Source organism: Heteronotia binoei, chromosome 13 (assembly GCF_032191835.1).
Source record: "Heteronotia binoei isolate CCM8104 ecotype False Entrance Well chromosome 13, APGP_CSIRO_Hbin_v1, whole genome shotgun sequence".
NCBI classification, from domain to species: Eukaryota; Metazoa; Chordata; class Lepidosauria; order Squamata; family Gekkonidae; genus Heteronotia; species Heteronotia binoei.
Window position 1 is genome coordinate 55040132 of NC_083235.1, and position 18945 is coordinate 55059076.

Below are 18945 nucleotides of genomic sequence, written 5' to 3' on the forward strand. Positions count from 1 at the left end.
CAACTGTAATATTCCCTCTCTTTAAAAAGATTAATTTACCATAAAAACATATTCACTATTTATTGAAATTAAAAAAGACTTAGAAAACTCAACACAAATATTTGAAAGGTTTTACATAAAGCATCAGTTTCTAATTAACAAATTAAGAAGTCATCTGGACTCATTATGCACTCCTATAATACACAGGTAGATTATCAGACACACCTTGATATCCACCCTTCCCCCATCCAAAGAATCCTATAAAAATTGCTCCAAAGCCCCTTTTGCATTGCAATAGTGCAGCAACCACAAGTAAACAATTGCCTGTTAACCTGTTATTCCAAATACAGACTGAGAAGGCAACAGGCATTTTGTGCAATTTTAACAAACTTTTAAGTTGAAATATTCCATCACACAGTGCTGTCCCCCTTCACAGAAGGCAGGGAACTGCTGGGCTCATCATGTTGCAGGACGGCCCCTGCTCTGTAAGCTGTGGAAGTGCGCTTCCTTCAGGATCTGGTTGATGTGGAAGTAAGGACCTTGGCATAGTGCAGACTGCTCATGGAAAGACTGAGGAGGGGTTACAGGACTTGATCCTGGCATTATCTGAAGGAGGCTGGTTTCTGGCCCACTGCCTCTGTCAGGACTGCTTATGCTGCTACTGCTGCAGCTACTGCTGCAGCCACTCTCGCTGCTGGAGGACTATGGAAGAAAAGATTAATAGGAAACACCAGTTAGCCTGCTCTTCTAGCAAATCCAGTAACTGACAAACCACACATTCAATTGCAAACATGCAAATTCAAAATTTTTGTTCAGCTTTTTCAGTTGCCTTGACTTTCTAAGAACGCTACTGAAAATAACTGATCACAAATGCACAAAATTTTAATCTATAGCAGCTGTTCTGAATTCTATCTATCTGCTTAGATGGCTACACTAATCCACTCGATACTCCAAGGAGAAATGCACAGAAATAATTATGAATTTATTGTTTACCAGTTTACACATAAATATCAATCCTGGAATATCATGTACAAAAGATAAATAGTTTAGAAGGTTTGTAGCTTTTCATAAACATGATTTTATTATGTGAAATGAATTTCATCAGCAATTACTGACCTGATGTATGAAGAAGATGGAACTCAGATCTTATACTATGTTATCAGCCTATTTCAGGAGCAAAGAACTTTCCTGGCACTTGCCCCCCACAGCCAGCAACATGGCTATACACACGGTGAACAATCCCGGCCCCAGTGGCACTGCCAGATCCTCAGGGCATCACCTCAGACCTCACTGGCAAAACTGCAGGCCAGAGAAGAAATCATGGGCATAAGCCCTGCCCAACCCACCAGTCCAAACAGCCAGCCAGCATGTCAGAAGCAGCTCTTTGCATCAAGTAAATTACTGCAGTGTGTCCTTTGTGTAATTCTGGCTGGTTATCATGCGTCTGATGAAGCAGATGTAGGCTGATTCAAGGTTTTTCACAATGAACAAATTCTCTGTTTAATTATGGTTGCAACAAGCTAACCTACATGCCAGGATACTACACTTTATGCTTTACTCATTTTAAGATACAAACAACAAAATACTAGAGGATCAGTAGCAAGTCTTAGTATCCTTCTTAACATATCCTTGATACAGCAATACAGCTGAAGACAAAATAATCATAGGTATCTTTTAGGATCTACAGCATTATGTAATACTGTTCAATATAAAAGATGTAAATGCACGCCTGTTGTTTAAAGGCTCTATTTATATAGAGAGACATTTATGGCAAAACTCAAGACTTCCAAATATATCTCCATATTCAGCTAACAGTCATAGACATGTTAAATGCCAGTAAAACACAGCATAAGCGTATATCAACCTATATGATTCCACAACACTGTTCACGTAGGAGCAAGAGCTTTGAGTGAGATTCCTGAAGCCTTGAATACATCAGCTGGAAGACCTCAAAAATCAGCAATCTGTTTATAATAGCTATGGTTAGGATGAATTTTAAAAATGCACTGAAGTCGTTTATAGTGGGTGGGTGAACACACAGGCTCCTAGTACTAAATTATAAGTTTTTGGAAGGGAGCTGGTAACATTTCCTACACAGAAATGTTTCCAAGTTGTATTAACCATATTTCCAATCCAATCCAAATATCTTTATTGGCATAAAATTAACCATATTTCACTTAACACGTCTGAAACAATGTTTAAATCTCTTATTTAAGAATGGAAGTCTGAACTGCAGTGGCAGGAGCAGGATGTCTCTCATTCAAATTGAACCTGATCACCACTGAAAGAAACATGCTTTTGTTACAGGGGACAATATATTAATACCACAAGATTATATTCCCTGTATACATTGCAGACCCATTTCAATCTGGTTTGAGGCCCGGGGTTTGGAAACGTAACTGCACCTTGATGGATTAGCTGTGTAGGAGTCAGGGGGGATTGTGTACCTGTTGATATTGGATCACAAGGTGATCTTCACACCTTCATGGTAAAAATCATGCTATTTCTCTAAGCCATCTGATTATGATACAGACTGGGGTCGTCATGCTTTAGTGGTTCTGCTACAATGTGTCAGATATTGGTGATAGGCAGGAGTTGTTTTGTAGGAAAATAGGTGGTGGAGCTCATCCAGGGATTGTTATGCAGCTGCAATACTATTCAATCGACAAGGAGGTGGAACTCTCAGAAAGGTTCAGGAGCTGTGCTCCTGTGAGCTCTCACTGAATCTGAGACCCGGTGATAGGGAATATCTGCTCAATTCCATGACACCTGAGCTACAAGACTGTGCAAAGTTCTATGTTATTAGCCATGTTCAACATCTACCTGAAGCTGTTGAGGATTCGGAGTGAAATGCTACCTGTATGAAGATTACATTCAACTCCCCCTTCCATTTGATTCTGAACCACAGCCTGGAAACAATAATAGGCTGGGTGAGGGCTAAAAAAACTGATGTTTAACCCAGGTAAGGCAGGTTTCTGTTGGTCAATAATATGGCTAATTAAGGACTGAAGAACCTGCTGGTTCTGTGGAATATTTCTCTTGAAGGAACACACCTACAGTTAGAGTGCTATGAGAACCAGTACAACAGATGGAGATCTCAGATCTGTAGCACACCCTCTCTTTAATACTTAGTACTTTTACCAGCTTCAGCTAGTTTAACAGCTGCACATTTTCTTTCAGGCACAGGATCTGGCCATGGTTATCAATGCATAGATGACTTCTAAGTTAGATTATTAAAAATAAGGAGCCCCTTGAGAGTTCAGAGGCAGGGAAATCCTATCCGCCTGCTGGCTCACATTTCCTCCATTCATGTCCTCTAGAGAAAAGCTTATGGGGTTGGTCAACTCACCCAGTCAGGCAACTGAAGGGGAAAGAGGTCTTTCAATTCAGTAACTCAAAGCTTCTGTCAAATAACTGAAAAGTGGCAGCTTGGGAGAGAGGTCCAATGCATGTTTTTAGTTCCAAGCCTCCCATCACTGCCAATGAGCTGATGGCAGAGGGACAGGTAAAAGGACAGACCCTTGGACTGAAAATTCTCTCCAAGCCTCCTGCTGGTCCCCACTTTTGGTCCATGCCACTGACATGCCTCCTCTTCCTCATCCCATTACTGTCTCCTTCTCTCCACTTCCCCCCCAACCCTCCAGCCACTGCTTTCTCCATCTGATCTTTTAAAAAATACCATGTAACATTGAGATCGCAGTAGGCACTTTTCTGCTTCAGTAATTTCTTCAGTTTTGGGTTTATAAAAAAATTCTCAGATGATTTTTTTTAAAAAAAAAAACGTTTTGCATTTTTCTGCAAACTTTGGAGGCCCTGCTCCACGTTCTCCCATTTTGTCCAAGGCACACTGAGTTCAAAAGTTATTTACCCAGATCTTTTGGTTCCCCGCCCCGCCCCCCTCATTTTTGTGGAGTTTGTAGAACATGTACCAAATGATTTTATGCTTTCAGTGGTGGCCTTGTATATACTGGATGTTTATTAGATACAATCCATGGTGGTAACTTTTTATTTTGTTGATAATGTTCATTCTGTTTTACTGATTTCTTACTGTTATTTGGATTTAATTTCAATTATAAGTTACCTCAAGAACTATTTAGGTGAGAGGTGAAATGTAAACATTTCAAGTAACTGTCTTTCTGGATTGATATCCCTGAATCTGAATTAATTGCTTCCTATGCACCCCGTAAAAAGTCTGCCGTGAAAACATTGTGAAAGCAACGTTACCCCAGAGTCGGAAACAACTGGTGCTTGCACAGGGGACTACCTTTACCTTTATGTACACATTAGATACAAATTCCAAAACCAATACCAGCTGAGCACTGAGAATTGGATCACAGCCTTACCTCAGTATCCCAAGAGTCCTGAAAAACAGTATTGCGGCTACTGCGTTTTGTTTGAGGGATATGCCCCTCCTCCTCTGCACCATTTCGCCTTCTTTTCCTGCAGAAAGTAATGGGAGATGTTAGTACAGCTATCCTATAGCTGTAAACCTTATAGGATAGCTGGCAGCTCAGAAAATGTCTTCTTTCAAACTCTGGCTCAACTCAGGAACTTCTGACCTGAACAAACTGCAAAAAATGTAGAACATAAGGACGTAAGAGTCCAACAAAGTTCTGGCCAATGAATACCAGAAATGAAGAGAAAGACATCCTTTTTGTTTTACAACACAATGATCATAAATACCAGGTGGAAAACACACATCTTTTTGTTTATATACAATGACTCACCCTGACCCGGATGGTGCAGGCTTCTCCGATCTTGTCAAATCTTGGAATTGGCCCTGCTTAGTATTTGGATGGGAGACTGTCAAGAAGTCCAGAGTTGTTTGCAATGGCAAACCACCTCTGTTCATCTCTTGCCTTGAAAATTCTATGAGGCTGACATCAGGCAGGTGCAACCTGATGGCACTTGCCACTCAACACAATAGGTGCATTCACACACTAAATAATGTGCTTTGCAACTAGATTTTTACTGTGTAAGAATGGCAAAATCGACCTGCAAACAGTTACTGTGTGAAAGCACCCAACGACCTCACATGTAAAGGCCGTTCTGGACAGAACAACTACCTGCTCAGATCCTGGATACCATCAAGCCAATTTGCTAAAACTTAACACCTACCCCAGGTGGTCATCTCATTGAAGCAAAGGTAAACCAGGTGCATAAGAGGTGATGGGCATGCCCCCTTATTTTGTAGATCATCCTCCAAACCATTTTCCACACCACCATGGGATTCTCTTCATTGTCAAGTAAAGCATGACGCACTTTCTTTCCCCCCACCTCCTGTTTCCAGCTGTCCTGTCACTGACAGCTACCTTCCTCTTTTGCTCTCCCTCCCAGGTTACCATTACCTCTGGGAGAAACGCTCCCTAATTTCAATTAGGTATTTAGTTTTAAATTGTTACTATTAGCAGGATTGTAATGGTTTTGTGCATTTTTATACATTTCCTCATATATCAATCAGGTTAATAACTACTTGCATATTAAGTATCCTGTTTTCTGCCATCTTTGTTCCTCCTATTCCAGAGGTTTACTGCAATAAAACTGATGGTTGTGTATAAACACACCAAAAAGATTCCATAATCTACCCCTGTGTCATTTGCTTAAGTCTGTATATACGTCAAAAAGGAGACACCCTTGCCATGGCAGACTGGACCCACGTACCAATTTGGTAGAAAGCAATTAAGAGCTGTTATTGTACTTTAGTTAAAATTCTTAATTCACATATTGTAAATACTGCTTCTAACTTGTTAACCACTGTCTTTCCTTCATTTGTCCGTTACTAAGAAAGAATTCAGATCTGAAACTGAGAAGAAACAGCTTGATGTTCTGCCTAATAACAGAGCTATTATTTCTCTCAAGTTCCATTTCTCAATTAAACAGATGAAGGCAATTCCTGTGAAATTAATCACCTTCAAATTAGTGCATCAAATCTCTGTCAGACCAACCAAGTGTCTGAATACAACATTTAAGAGTTCTCTAAAGCTTCGGCCATTCCTAAAAATAAAATTGAGTGTTCCCAAAGATTTTGGCTAAACTAAAGATAAGCAGTTGCATTTTTAATGCTCATAACCTTCAAACAGATCAGAAAACTATTTATTTTACTTATTCAAATGCATCAGAAGTTAAAATTAGCCACGTTTGTAGATGGAGAGAAATTTTTCTGGGACAGAGATTTATTTTTGAATAAACACACTGTGGACAGTATGATACTTTGCCTGACAAGCTTGTCCCTGGTAATAAACAAGCAACCCATGACTGTTCTGTACCTTTTGTGGGATCTTAATTGAGACCCAGAAAACACAGGCTAGTCCTATCAGCTCAGAAGCTAAGCAGGATTGACCATGGCCAAAAGCTGATGGGAGATCACCAAGGAATACACCATGGCCACTATGCAGGGGTAGGAAATGGCAACCTACCTCTGAACATCTCTTGCCTTGAAAACCTTAAAGGGTCACCATAAACTGGCTACTACTTGATCTCCCCCATACTAACCATGTGATCCCATACTAAGATTGTTGGTCTAAACTCAATGAACAAGATTTCAGCACCTGGTTCAATCATCTCCAGTTACCTGATATTTCACTTTTGGGACATATTTTCTTACACTTTTATAACTTCACTGTTACACCAAAGCTCAGAGGATAATGTTACATGGCATCATTTTGCTAAATGAAAAAGGCCAACTAAAACACATTTTCCTTTTATTAACAGTATTCCAACATATATATTAAATAAATCCCATAAGTCATATAATAATGCCATGTATAAACCCTATACTGGTGTTACTGGCAAAGTCTTCCCATAGGCTTAAAGCACTATATTACAAGTCTCCCGGGAATACCAAAGTGCGAAGAATTAAGTGCTAGTTAGAAGTGGACTGCTACACTTTTAAAAGACGGAAAGAGCATTCTACAACAAGATATGCATAACTGGCATACAAAGATGAAATGCTGCATAATTATTGTGTAAAAGCCCTCTTTGGCCCATGGTCGAATTGAGTACTGGATTTGCTTCAAGGTTTTGGTACTGACGTTCAAAGCCTGGGACCGACATACTTGAGGAACCACTTCTCTCCATATATGCCCCAGAGGTTGTTGTGATCTGCTACACAACACCTCCTGACCAGCCCTGGCCCGAAGGACATCCATCTTCCCTCGACCAAGGCCAGGGCTTTCTCAGCTCTGGCCCCTGCTGGTGGAATCAGTTCCTTATGGAGATCCAGGCCCTACTTGAGTTACTACCATTTCGTAGGGCCTGTAAGATAGAGCTATTCTGCCAGGCTTTTGGTTGAGGCAATGGGCGTCCTATTCCGGCAACTATTCCATCAGTTGGCCTCTCTCGTTGTGGTGCTGAATCTTATTAATGCCATTTCTTCCTGGGCCAAAGACTGCTGAATTTTGTGAAATGTGCTCTTCCCACCTGTGATGCACCTTATTTCTTTCCATTGTTTGGTTCTATTGTATTGTTTTAAATTTGAATTGTAGGTTTCTTATTGTTCAATTGATGTTGTGATCTGTCCTGAGCCCGCTATGGGAAAGGGTGGAATATAAGCCTACTAAAATAAATAAATGGCCCTGCACACTGCTTAAATGTGCTAAGCCAAGGAACACACCCACACACCTAGGAAACAAATTCCCTGTCCAAACCTTACATCAGCCATCAGGTTATCTGTATTTATTTAGTATGTTTTTACACCCTCCAAGAAGATCTGGCCATCATAAATCTTTCTACCCTTCTTCATTTCATCCTCACAACAACTGTGAGGAAGGCTGAGTGTAAGCACCTGGTCTGAAAACACTTGTGACTTTTCTTTTTCTTGGCAGAGCAGGGATTCAAATCTAGCTCTCCTAGATCCTAGTCCAACATTACACTGGCTCTCTTGACGCAAACAATTTCTTCCAGATCAGTCGTTTATTTACAGTGTGTTGATAACACTAGAATGATTTACAAGGCTGTTGTAATGAGAACGTTGAGGTACTGAATGCAAACCACTCAAATATTCAGCACTACTTAAGTATTTATTCTAAACTCTAAGGGGATGGGGGGGGAGACAATAGCCTCTCTAATTTCCCCCCCTACTGAGCAGAGCAGTTCACATCCTAAGCAAAATGTAGCTGCTGTAATCATAAAATGGGCAATGGACAGTGCAAGACCCTGCGTGGCTCCAGACTGCTGCTGAGCGGGGCTTTCTGTGCTAATGAGCGACGGGTCAGCGCACAGCTTACAGGGAACGCTGGGAACAGCACAGGCCATGTAAAAAAACAAAGCAAGGAAAACATATCTGACAAGACAGGCGTGGAAGGCGCACGACGCAGCGTCCTTGCTGAAGCACAGCAGGTCTAGCCAGTCCCCGCGTAAGAAGCCTTCCCAGGAACATTTCTGTGCGCCGCCTTGACTTCCACATCATCAGACAAGCATGAGAAACACGTCCTGCCGAAGGCTCAGCTTGAATTGTCACTCCAGCAACCGGGGCGTAGCCGAACTGAAGCGGCTGCAGCGCTTGAGCCTGAATCCTCGGGGCTGCCCGTCGCCCTCTGGCTCACCAAACCCCAGACTGTCCCCTCCCCCACGGAACTTACCCCCTCTCTCTCTCCTGCCTGCAGACCACTTGACCTCCCCGCAAGCGTCACGTTCAAAGCGTCCGTCTCTCGGCCCCCGTATTCTCCCCCCCCCGCGTGCCCTCTTACCTCTGCCTTGCTCCCCGCTCGTTTGCCAGAACTCCCCGACAACTCATGACCCGGCCGAGCCAGCTGTCTGAGACCGCAGGCCGGGAGGACAGCAGGCCTCACACTTCCAAACAATTCCTGCCCCCCTTCCTCTGTCACCGCTTCCGGTGTGCAACCTTCTTGCGCAAGCGCTTTGTAGTACAGAGAAACCCCGCCCCTTCCCTCTAAGTCATTTGGGGGGGGGCTCCGTACTACGCAGGCGCACTGTGACCGTAACACGAGAGGCGCGTGCCTATTGGTCGTCTCTCCCTGGGCGTGCGCATGTGTGAAGGTCAGATGCTTGCTTACGCGATAGTAATTTAGGGACCCGGCTAACGTCCTAATCTTGTGCAGGATCTGCTGGAAGTAAATTTCATTGAATGAAAAAAGGGGACTGTACATTCTGCACAGGGCCGAGCCGCAAGGGTACCGTTCTGTGTACACTTTTGTGATTAAGCCCCATTGAAATCAGTGGCATTTATATCCGAGTGAACTCGGTTTCTTCCTTCTAGCATTTATTACTAGCTAGTTTTAAACCACTCTTTCTGTGTGTAAGCAGATTTGGGGGAATATATTTTTTCACAACTCAACACACATTTGCCACACAGTGTGACGTTACTGCCAGATGTCTCCAACGATGAGCTTCCGGATTTCTACGCCGGCTTCGGTGAACCGTTATCGCTGCTGCCACTCTAATGGGAGAAAGTCATGGAGTCAAAAGTAACCAGGAAATCCGGATTGCTGGCCAAGGATGCGTCGGTCTTAAATCTACGTTTGCAGCACGCACCAGGCCGCGTCAAAAATGAATCCTGCCTGTAGCTTTACGGTGCATTTGTTTTCTTGTAAAACAATCTTTCGACTCCGTTTCACTACAGACGAAAAACTTTCATATCAGTGTTGACAACGCAAAAGGACGTTCGCTTCTATCCGTGCATTTCTTCCCGATTAGCCGCGTCAGTCTTGTAGCATCACACAGAGGATACTGAGGTCATGTGATAAACCGGGGCAGTGCGCAGCGCTTTCCATTAAGTTCATGATCTTACTCCACTTTCAGTTTCAGCTGTTGTGGAGCTGAAACGGACTCAATAAAGCCTTAGAGCGACAGTTGAAGAATGTAATGCCCACAATGAAAGCAACTGATGCAAGTCGCCGGTAGTTCCTGGAATTGCAGAATTAGAGTTTTAGCCGCGGATCGAGGTATTTGGGGATAAGAATGCACGGGGTGGAATTTTCACGAGCCTTGTGGCGAATAAGGATTTTCGTGGGAAGACGCAAACAATTCATTAAGCAGCTCTTCTAATTTTCCCCGTCAGCCAACCCTGGATAGTGTTTTTTCTTCCCTCTTGAGGGACAAAAATTCCTTGTTATCTTTGTTGCCTATGGTGTGGGTTGTCTTTGCAGATGGTTTTAAAGACCAATTCGGACATGTTCCGATATTACACAGGGCTGCCAACTCAGGGTTAGGTAATGCCTGGATATTTGGGAGTGGAGCCGGAGGAAAAGCAGGGTTTGGGGAACGGAGGAACCTCAGTGAGGTAACATTGTGCCACAGAGTCCAGCCTGCAAAGCTGCAGTTTTCTCCGGAGGAACTGATTTCTGTCCTAGGGTTATCAGTCTCCGGGAGGTCTTGGATATCTCCAGGAATTACAGTTGATCCCCACGTTACAGAGATCAGTTCCCCTGGAGAAAATGGCTGCTTTGCTTTGAAAGGTGGACTCTATGGTGTTATGTCCCACTGACATCCCTCCCCTCTCCAAACCCCAACCTCCTGAAGCCCCACCCCCCAAATATCCAGGAATTTCCTAACTCAGAGGTGTCAACCCAGTGTGTAGCCTGGAGAACTGCAGGCCCACCTGCAAGTTGGACATCCCAACTGGAGATTAGTTGGAACAAGTGGGAACCTGCAAGGACTTGTGGGAGGCATCTCATAACCCCCTCCCCCACTATTTCCGCTTTCCCTTTCCTGAAAGCCCCTTTGCCTGCTTCCTTCTCACCTTAGGGCTGCCAGCTCCAGATTGTGAAATTCCTGGGAATTTAGGGGTGGAGCCTGGGGAAGGTGAGATTTGGTGAGGGAAGCAACCTCAGCAGAACATGATTCCCTTCCAAAGCATCAGTTTCTCCAGGGGATCTGATCGCTGTCTTCTGGAGAGCAGTTGTAATTCTAGGTGATCTCCAGCTAGGGTTGCCAGCCCTGGGTTGGGATACACCTGGACATTTTGGGGGTGGAGCCTGGGAAGGATGGGATTTCAAGAAGGGAGGGACCTCAGCAGGATATAATGCCATAGAATCCAGGACAACCGATCTTGCTCATCTGAAGATCAATTGTATCAGTGGGAGATCTCCAGGTGCCACCTGGAGATTGGCAACGCTATCTCCAGCCCCACCTGGAGGTTGACAACACTCGTTTCCCTTTAGGAAATGGCTGCTTTGAAGGGTGGGGTTCATGGAATTGTACTCTTGAGGTCCCTCCTGTCCTCAACCCCCCTCCCCCACATCCACCCCTCAGCAGGTTATAATGCCATAGAGTCCATCCTCCAAAGCAGCCATTTTCTCCAAGGGAACTAGAGTTACCAACCTAGGGTGGGGTCTGGAGATCATCTGGAACTACCACTGCTTTCCAGACAGGCATCAGTTCCCTTGGAGAAAATGGCTGGTTTGAAGGGTGGACTCTGAAGCATTATACCCTGATCAGGTCTCTTCCCTCTCCAAACCAGTCTCCCAGGGCTCCATCTCCAAATCTCCAGAAATGTCCTATCTTGGAACTGCCAACCCTAAAGAGAGCTGATTTCTGTAGCTGGAAGATCTGTGGTGATCCCAAGAGATCTCCAGGCTGGCACCACTAGAAGGAGAGATGGAAGCAGGAAGAGGGGAGAGACTATAGAACTTTCAGGAAAGGGAAAGAGGAAATTGTATGTGTGTGTGTGGAGTGGGGGGTGGAGAATGAGATTCTTGCAGGTTCCACTTGTCTTACATATAACTGGGGAAGATACATAGTTCTAATGCAGACCTGAGCTAGGACTATGGTACTTTGAAAAATCCCTCACCCATTTTTATCTTCGAAGTGTCTTCATGACTTCCAGGTGCCATAAATATAATACTATGTGTGTAAAGTGCCATCAAGTCACAGCTGACTCACGGCAATCCCAGCAAGGGGCTTTCAAGGCAAGTGAGAAGCAAAGGTTGTTTGCCATTGCCTTCCTCTGCAGAGTCTTCCTTGGAAGTTTTCCTTCCAAGTATTGATGTTGCTTAGCTTCTGAGATTTGATGAGATTGAGGTACAAAATCATGAATGTTACATGTACACTTACCTGACATTAAGGCTTATAGAGCAGTGTGACTTACTCCTGTGTAAACATGCTCAGGTTGGTGCTGTAAGGTGCAGATCCTCATGATATTTACAGGCAGGCTACAACAACTTGCTAGCATAAATGTGCATCCCATTTATGCTCAGACTTCATTGTAAAAGTCATGTATCCAGAGCTTCATTGGTGTTCCATAGTGCAAAAATGCAGATCCAGGGCATGGATCCTTGTGACTTTTTTTTTTTTAGGAAAGCGTGTGCAAAGATTATGATTTTAAAAAGACATCCAGCAACTTTGGGTATTTCCTTACCCTATATTTTCTGTTTTAGCCTTACAACTCTGTGAGATAGGTAAGACTGAGACATCTTCTAGGGAACTTCAGCACTAATGCAGTTTTGAATCTGCATCTTCCTGCTTCTCATGCAATGATGTAACCACTAAATAATACTGTTTGTAATAAACCTACAGTGGCTCTCATTCCTCATAAGGACACTCTTGTAACAAAGTCTGCCTTTTCCATGGTGTCTTGTTTTCTTTTCAGATACAGAAATGAAAAGCATCTTGGCAGCGGTGGAAATCTGTCCCTACTGTAAAAAGCCATTTAAGCGTCTCAAGTCCCACTTGCCCCATTGTAAGATGGCAGGAGATTCATCATTTGCTGTAAACGCTACTGAAATTTCTTCTCCTGTCCCAGTAACTGGTAATTCTGTCACATCTGAACGTCTGAATACCAAGAAGAAAGGACGAATCAAAAGTACAGACATGGCCTCCGGAAAAGACAACAAGAAAAGCAAATCTATGCTGATGGGGAATGAAGAAAAAGTAAAATCAAATTCTGTAGAAATGATAGATACGACACCTGTTGCCAAACTGCTTGCAGCAGATGAAGGTATACAACAGCAAATTAAACTTTCCACCAAAAAATCACAGAAAAGAGAAAACGGCACGCCAAGAGCCCCAGAAAAGGACCCAGTACGTACACAGGCAGCTGAAAAAGAACTTCCAAAAACAAAGCTTTTTGAAAAGTCTCCTAGAGTACAAAAAAGCAGCAGCAGAATTAACCTTGATGAAGAGAAATTTGTATCTGGTATCATTCAAGAACCAGTGATTCAGACTGGTAAAGCTACTTCTAAATCTCCTGGCAAACTAGGTAAAAAAAAATCTGCAAAACAGAGACAAGCTAAGGAAGAATCTGCAAAGCTGAGTGTGTCTAGCGGGGTTGATTCCTCCATGGATGATCTTCAATCCAGTCTTCAAGAAGTTAATGACAAGGTAAAACTAGTGATTGAAAATCATCGTGTGAGAGTACTGAGGAAGAGAGATGATTCTTCTGTTCAAAATATCCCATTAATTGATGCTGCCATTGGCAACCAGAAGGCGGGACACCAGCCTGTGGAATCATTGTCAGGCAGTGCTGGCATCCCACTGGCCACTGAGAAGCAAATTATCACAGGAACAGAGAACAGAGTTTTAGGTTTTGAGCTTGAAGGAAATACTTGGATTGGAAAGACAGGAAATGCTGTGGCTACAGTTGAAGCTTCTGATGAGTGTTTTCTGAACACCTGCAAAACAGTTCCTCTTCAGCTAGCTGCAGGAGTAAAAAGTATGATGGACAAAAATCAGTTATCAGTTATTACTCATGAAAAGTCTCTGGTTTATAACAATCCTAAATCAAATCCCTATTCTGCATTTACAGAAATACTTCAAAGGAAAGGCAATGATGAAAGATGTAACCACAACCTAACTTATTTAGAAAATGATACTGCTTTAGATTCTGGGGTCATTGTGATAACCCCAGGCAACAGCTCAGAGATAACTTTGAAGCCACCCTCAGTTCATATGTTAGAAATGACTGCTGCCCAAAGGTTATCATCTCCAAAGAGAAGCTTACAGCCAGGTTCTTTGGGACTGGAGTGGTTTCCAGAACTGTATCCTAATTATCAGAACTTATTTTCAGGGAAGCCGAAACTCTGGGACACCAGAATCTCCCAAACCCAGCTCATTCTCCCACATGAAGATTGGCAAGGTAAAAATGGGTCATTTTCAATCACTGATTTCTAAGAGAGAACATTGTGTGCTGCTACCAAGGAGCCAGTTTGTTGGAGTGTGTAGGAAGATCAAGTGTGTGTATATACACAGTGTTCAGTTTGTTGGAGTTTGTTTGTTCTCTGAAGCATTATGTGGGTTTTTGATTTATCAGGGCAGGTCTAATCTTATAAAAAGTTGTGTATCAAACCCCTCATAAGGACAAGGACTACTTCTCTTTCTCTCTCTCATTTTTAAATAATCCCAGGGTTATTGCTTGTCCAGCTCAGGATGTTAGAAGACTGCAGGGTTTCCAACCCCTCACACTTTCTCAAAGATTATTTGAATCCAAGGGAAAACATAGGGCGTTTTCGCACTGACCTTACTCGGGAGCGACGCCCCTCTTCACCGCGCAGCGTCTGCGCGGATTTCGCACTAATTGCTCCGCAGAACCCAGAAGAGCCGCAAAGTCCCGCGGCTTTTGCATCGCAAATGTAAACTGGCCAAAAACCAGTTTACATTTGCGACGCAAAAGCCGCAGGACTTTGCGGCTCTTCCAGGTTCGGTGGAGCAATTAGTGTGAAATCCGCACAGACGCTGCGCGGTGAAGAGGGGCGTCGCTCCCGAGTAAGGTCAGTGAGAAAACGCCCATACTGAAAAGTCTCAGTTTATTACTCTCAGCATTCCACAGTTAAGAAGGATACATCTGCCTTTGAATCTCTGATTTTGATATATTTATTTCCTTCGCTATGTTTTCCCCTGGAATTAAACCCAAACAGATGGTGACCATAAAAACTAAGCTTATTATTCCAGTTTGGTCTTTGCATCTGTCAAACAACTTTAATATGGTATGCTAATTTGCTGCTCACCCTCTACCTATATATAAAGACTGGTAACTTCCATTTCAGTGTCTCTGAAGAAGAGTACGTGCACATGAAAGCTCATGCCTTGAATAAAACTTCGTTGCTCTTAAAGGTGCCGCTGGACTCAAATTTTGTTCTGCTGCTTCAGATTAACACAGCAGCCCACCTGCAGCTCTCCCCAGTGGTATTCTTTACCCTCGGATAGCACAACAGGAAATAAACTGTTGCTTTAAATTTATGAAAAGGCCAAATGCTGATGTTTAAAACTGTCAGGTTTTTTGTCAGCGCAAGACTTTTAGTCAAGGAGTTTTTAGTAGATTAAAGGAAAGGAAAACTGCCAGGAAAGAGGTGACCATCTTTCTTGACACAGGATCCATAGGAGCTTTTCTCAGTAGGTCCTTACCACCACCACCTACTTTGTCTGATTCCTTTAGTTCAAGTACATAGTATAAGAGGATTCATTTGTATTTAAGGTTGCCCGTGGGCCTGGAGAAAAATGTTGTGTTCCATTAATGGAAGGCTTAGTTGAATGTTATTTACTTCTAGTCATGTGATACTTCTGGTGCCTATTACTATACATGAAGCCTCTATTAAAGGGACCAGACATTTTTTCCCAGGCGCATTGACTGTTTGCATTGCTCCTGGACATTATGAGCATCTTTGAGAAGTGCCTTATCCTCTACTTCCATTAATAGTTTAGGAGTGACACTTGTGACTTAAAAACTTGAGGACCGTAGAGTTCCATCCTTTTCTTACCAACTGAATCCCTGTACTGAAATTTGGTGAGGGTGCTGATCCCTCAGAGAACTGTAAAAACAAGAACTCCCTAGGAGAAGTAATGGCTATTAAAACAAATTTAAGTTTTTCATAGATATGCTGAGTCTGACAAACTGCAAGCAGGGGTGTTTTCTCTTGTGTAGATTCACTGACTGGCAGAGCTCCATCTGCCCACTTAAAGCATGACCCTTTTCAATAATAAGATCTACTGATTTCCTGTGACTGATGAGAGCTCTTCAGTAGATCTGCTTATGAGGAAACACCACATCCTGCAACTTACTCCTGAGCACTTTGTAGGGGAAGGTACTTGGCTGCCTAAAATAGAGCTTTTCCCAGCCAGCAGATCAGGTGCAGTTCTGCACAGGGAACAGATCCAGCACCCTCTCGATATCTGCTCATATATTACACACAACTTCACAGGGAGGTGGGCTGCTCTTCATGAGGAGCCCACTGTCTTTCAACCAAACTCAGAGGTAAAGCTTGAGACTTTTTTCAGGATACCAGGTAAACTGCATCACCCTTTCCTAAGATTTAGAGAAGCAAAGCTGGTGGGGCCAAAAAGAGGTGAGTGTATTCTAAGTGGAAGTCTAACTGTTTCTGTCTCCTAATTGTGCTGGCAGGAAGGTGCCTGATGAATGTAAAGCTTCAAGATTTGTCAGCTTGGCTAGCTACATGTAACCCATCTCCCCGGGGGATGCTAAGAGCGACGTGCAGGGATGAGAGCAAATGTCTTTCAGTCCTGGCTAGAGATGAGCAAGGGTTCTGCTGCTGCAGCAGCAAGCCGTTGAGGTTGACTGAACAGCCCTTGTTTGCCTTTTACTTGCAGCGATTTTAATGTTACATTTATTGGTCGTATGTGCCACTTGGGTGTGCTTGAAAAGCAATCTAGAAATCTCATAAAATGAAATAAATGATTTTGGCATACATGCTCACAAACAAACCACTTCAGTCTTTTTTCTTAAGCAGCCTGGAATGGATACTACAACCGATACATCAATGTGAAAAAGAGTGGAGTGGCTGGGATCTCAATGCTCCTGCTTGGCTACTGTGTCCTCAGCTATGCCTGGAACTATGGAGACATTAGTAAGGCTTTCCCCCTGGCATTTCTCCTTTTCTCCCAAGAGATTGTGTTTGGGTGCTAGAAGACAGAAGGCATGTACAGGGCTTTCAGTTCCCAGTATGTGGGCAGGAGGTACTCAGGAAGACAAATGTGCAAACTCATCTGCAACTTTGGAATAAAGATTCTTATTGTCAGATTAATCCTTATGTAAGAAAGAAGCCCTGACTTGGATAGCCCAGGCAAGCCTGATCTCATCAAATCTCAGAAGCTAAGCAGGGTCGACTCTGGCAAGTCCTTGGATGGGAGACCTCCTTGGAATACCAGCAGTTGGGAATACAGAGGCAGGCTTTATTCAGCCACCTCTCTGAAGATCCTCCAGGCCCCAAGTAGGGGTCAGTCACCAGAGGTTGCCATGACTTCCAGGTGCACACACACTCACACGCAAAATACAAACAAATACCAAAAAAGAAAGAAAGAAAAGAGGCTCAGGAAGTTGCATTTGACCCTGGGGTCTCATTCTGATGATTCTGAGCCTACACCGACCATGCTGTCTCTGTCCCCATCCCCAAATGCAGAAAGACAACAGAATGAATTCTTGGAAGACTTTACTTAATAACATATGACAATGAAGTCTCAGACATTTGTAGACTAATAGATTGGGGCAACGGGATGTGTGTGTGTCTTAGAAGTAGAAATGCCATCATTCCTTCAGTGTATATAACAAGTGTAACTCTTCTGTTTTTTGTTTCCTTTACAACAGAAGAGAATCGCTGGCGCAAAAACCACTCATGAGAGCAAAAGAATGTGAGACAGAAGGCATGGTGTGTTTGGACTGACTGTTCATGTTGCTTGGGGCTTGTTCCAGCAGCAGCAAGGGGCATTGAAGAATGCTGTAGGGCAGCTTTCTTAAGACATACACACTTACTATATTTAGTAACTATTTATATTTAGTAACTACTTCAGCACGCTTGGAGGCTGTAGAGAAGTAGGAAAGTTGTCACTCATGGCCTGTTGGCTTGAGAAGTGACACTTGCAAAAAATGCTGCTGTATGTAGTACCAAGATGGTTCCAAATGCCTTATGGCTTCTATTAAAGAAACATCCTTCTCTCTTCCTTTATATCTGGAGTCCATAAAGACAAGTCCAGCTATTTTTTTTTTTGGGGGGGGGGGGATGCTTGGTCTTTCATACCCAGTTCTATGAAGAAGGTATAAATGAGGACCTAACTAGAGGGTACATTATTTATGAGTTCACCTTGAGTCCTATTAACCAGATGTGCATTGGGAGTTCTGTGCTTGGAACTTAATTCCCAAACATCTGGGGGCACGATTTAGATCAGGATTATGGCCCCCACTGCATTTTCTCTCCAGTCCTAGGGAACTCTGCTGGGGAAACTTATCTATATCTTACCTGTAGTCATAGGTTTCCCCAGTACAGCAATCAGTGGCTACTTAGGGCAGTGTCAAGTCATGAAAATGGCATGGAGGGGAGGCTTAAGCCCATTCTCTCTGGTCCCAATACACATCTGGCTTTCATGTATCTAGGAAATAAGTTCTGAACATGGAACTCATACAGCAAGCCAGCAGAACACACAGCATACCTCTAAACAATGTATCATGTAGTTAAGTCCCAAGGATATAGTAGGATGTATAGGATAGGACTCAGGAGACCCCCAGATTGGTTTTAGAAAACACTTGAAGCTTGAGCAACGAATACATTTTTTTCATAGATAATGAAGCCAGATATGAAAATGCATCTCAAAACATGTTGTATACAAAAAAGGAAACTGAGAGTGCTTCATTAATCTTAATGACTGGGACCCTTAGTGTAATATGGTATTAAACACGTTGCCTATATTTTTAGTATGAGTTTACAGTGTGGGTTTTTGGTTCCTGCATTGCAATTTGCAAAGATGGGTATGAAAACCCATTAAACTGGCAAGCCCTGGATTGGATGTAGGCAGTTTTTTCACTCGATCTCCTAATACCCCCCCCCCCCATTCCACATGGCCTTTGTCCATGATCTTCAACATACCCTTTCTGGTGGTCATAAGGACCCACTCCATTTTCATCAGTGGAAAGATCAACCCTCCTGTGAATAATGATGTAATAACCACACTAATTAAAAGTTACATGCATTCATTAGCCGGGGGCCTATCTTAACTCTCTGCTAATATGGTGTGGATCAGACCAATGCACATTGAACATATATCCCAAAGTGTTCAATAGTTGCTATA

At 43.2% G+C, this 18945-nt stretch overlaps 2 protein-coding genes across 4 annotated transcripts; one reads left to right on the plus strand and one right to left on the minus strand.

Moving 5' to 3' along the window:
- Positions 1-34: 34 nt before the first annotated feature.
- VCF1 (VCP nuclear cofactor family member 1) lies at positions 35-8976 on the minus strand. Its single transcript, XM_060252325.1, has 3 exons — positions 8667-8976; positions 4323-4419; positions 35-681 (listed from the first exon to the last, which is right to left on the minus strand). The coding sequence occupies exons 1-3, from the start codon at positions 8711-8713 to the stop codon at positions 439-441; spliced, it is 387 nt and encodes a 128-aa protein (XP_060108308.1). The 5' UTR covers positions 8714-8976; the 3' UTR covers positions 35-438.
- A 725-nt stretch (positions 8977-9701) lies between these two features.
- On the plus strand, positions 9702-18571 carry C13H17orf80 (chromosome 13 C17orf80 homolog). Of its 3 annotated transcripts, XM_060252322.1 has the most exons (6): positions 9702-9881; positions 12527-14011; positions 14919-14933; positions 16271-16378; positions 16614-16733; positions 17471-18571. In XM_060252322.1, the coding sequence occupies exons 1-6, from the start codon at positions 9824-9826 to the stop codon at positions 17500-17502; spliced, it is 1818 nt and encodes a 605-aa protein (XP_060108305.1). In that variant the 5' UTR covers positions 9702-9823; the 3' UTR covers positions 17503-18571. The 3 variants fall into 3 exon arrangements, with proteins under 3 accessions (XP_060108305.1, XP_060108303.1, XP_060108304.1); XM_060252320.1 differs by lacking the exons at positions 14919-14933; positions 16271-16378 and having other exon boundaries at positions 16617-16733; XM_060252321.1 differs by lacking the exons at positions 14919-14933; positions 16271-16378; positions 16614-16733.
- The last annotated feature ends 374 nt before the right edge of the window (positions 18572-18945 follow it).

Coding starts and splice junctions, on each gene's coding strand:
- VCF1 (XM_060252325.1), bottom strand. CDS start 8,713: ATGAGTTGTCGGGGAGTTCTGGCAAACGAGCGGGGAGCAAGGCAGAG. Junction 4,420..8,666: donor GAGCGGGGAGCAAGGCAGAG/GTAAGAGGGCAC, acceptor TACTTTCTGCAG/GAAAAGAAGGCGAAATGGTG. Junction 682..4,322: donor AGGACTCTTGGGATACTGAG/GTAAGGCTGTGA, acceptor TTTCTTCCATAG/TCCTCCAGCAGCGAGAGTGG.
- C13H17orf80 (XM_060252322.1), top strand. CDS start 9,824: ATGCAAGTCGCCGGTAGTTCCTGGAATTGCAGAATTAGAGTTTTAGCC. Junction 9,882..12,526: donor AGTTTTAGCCGCGGATCGAG/GTATTTGGGGAT, acceptor TTTTCTTTTCAG/ATACAGAAATGAAAAGCATC. Junction 16,734..17,470: donor CTGGAACTATGGAGACATTA/GTAAGGCTTTCC, acceptor CCTTTACAACAG/AAGAGAATCGCTGGCGCAAA.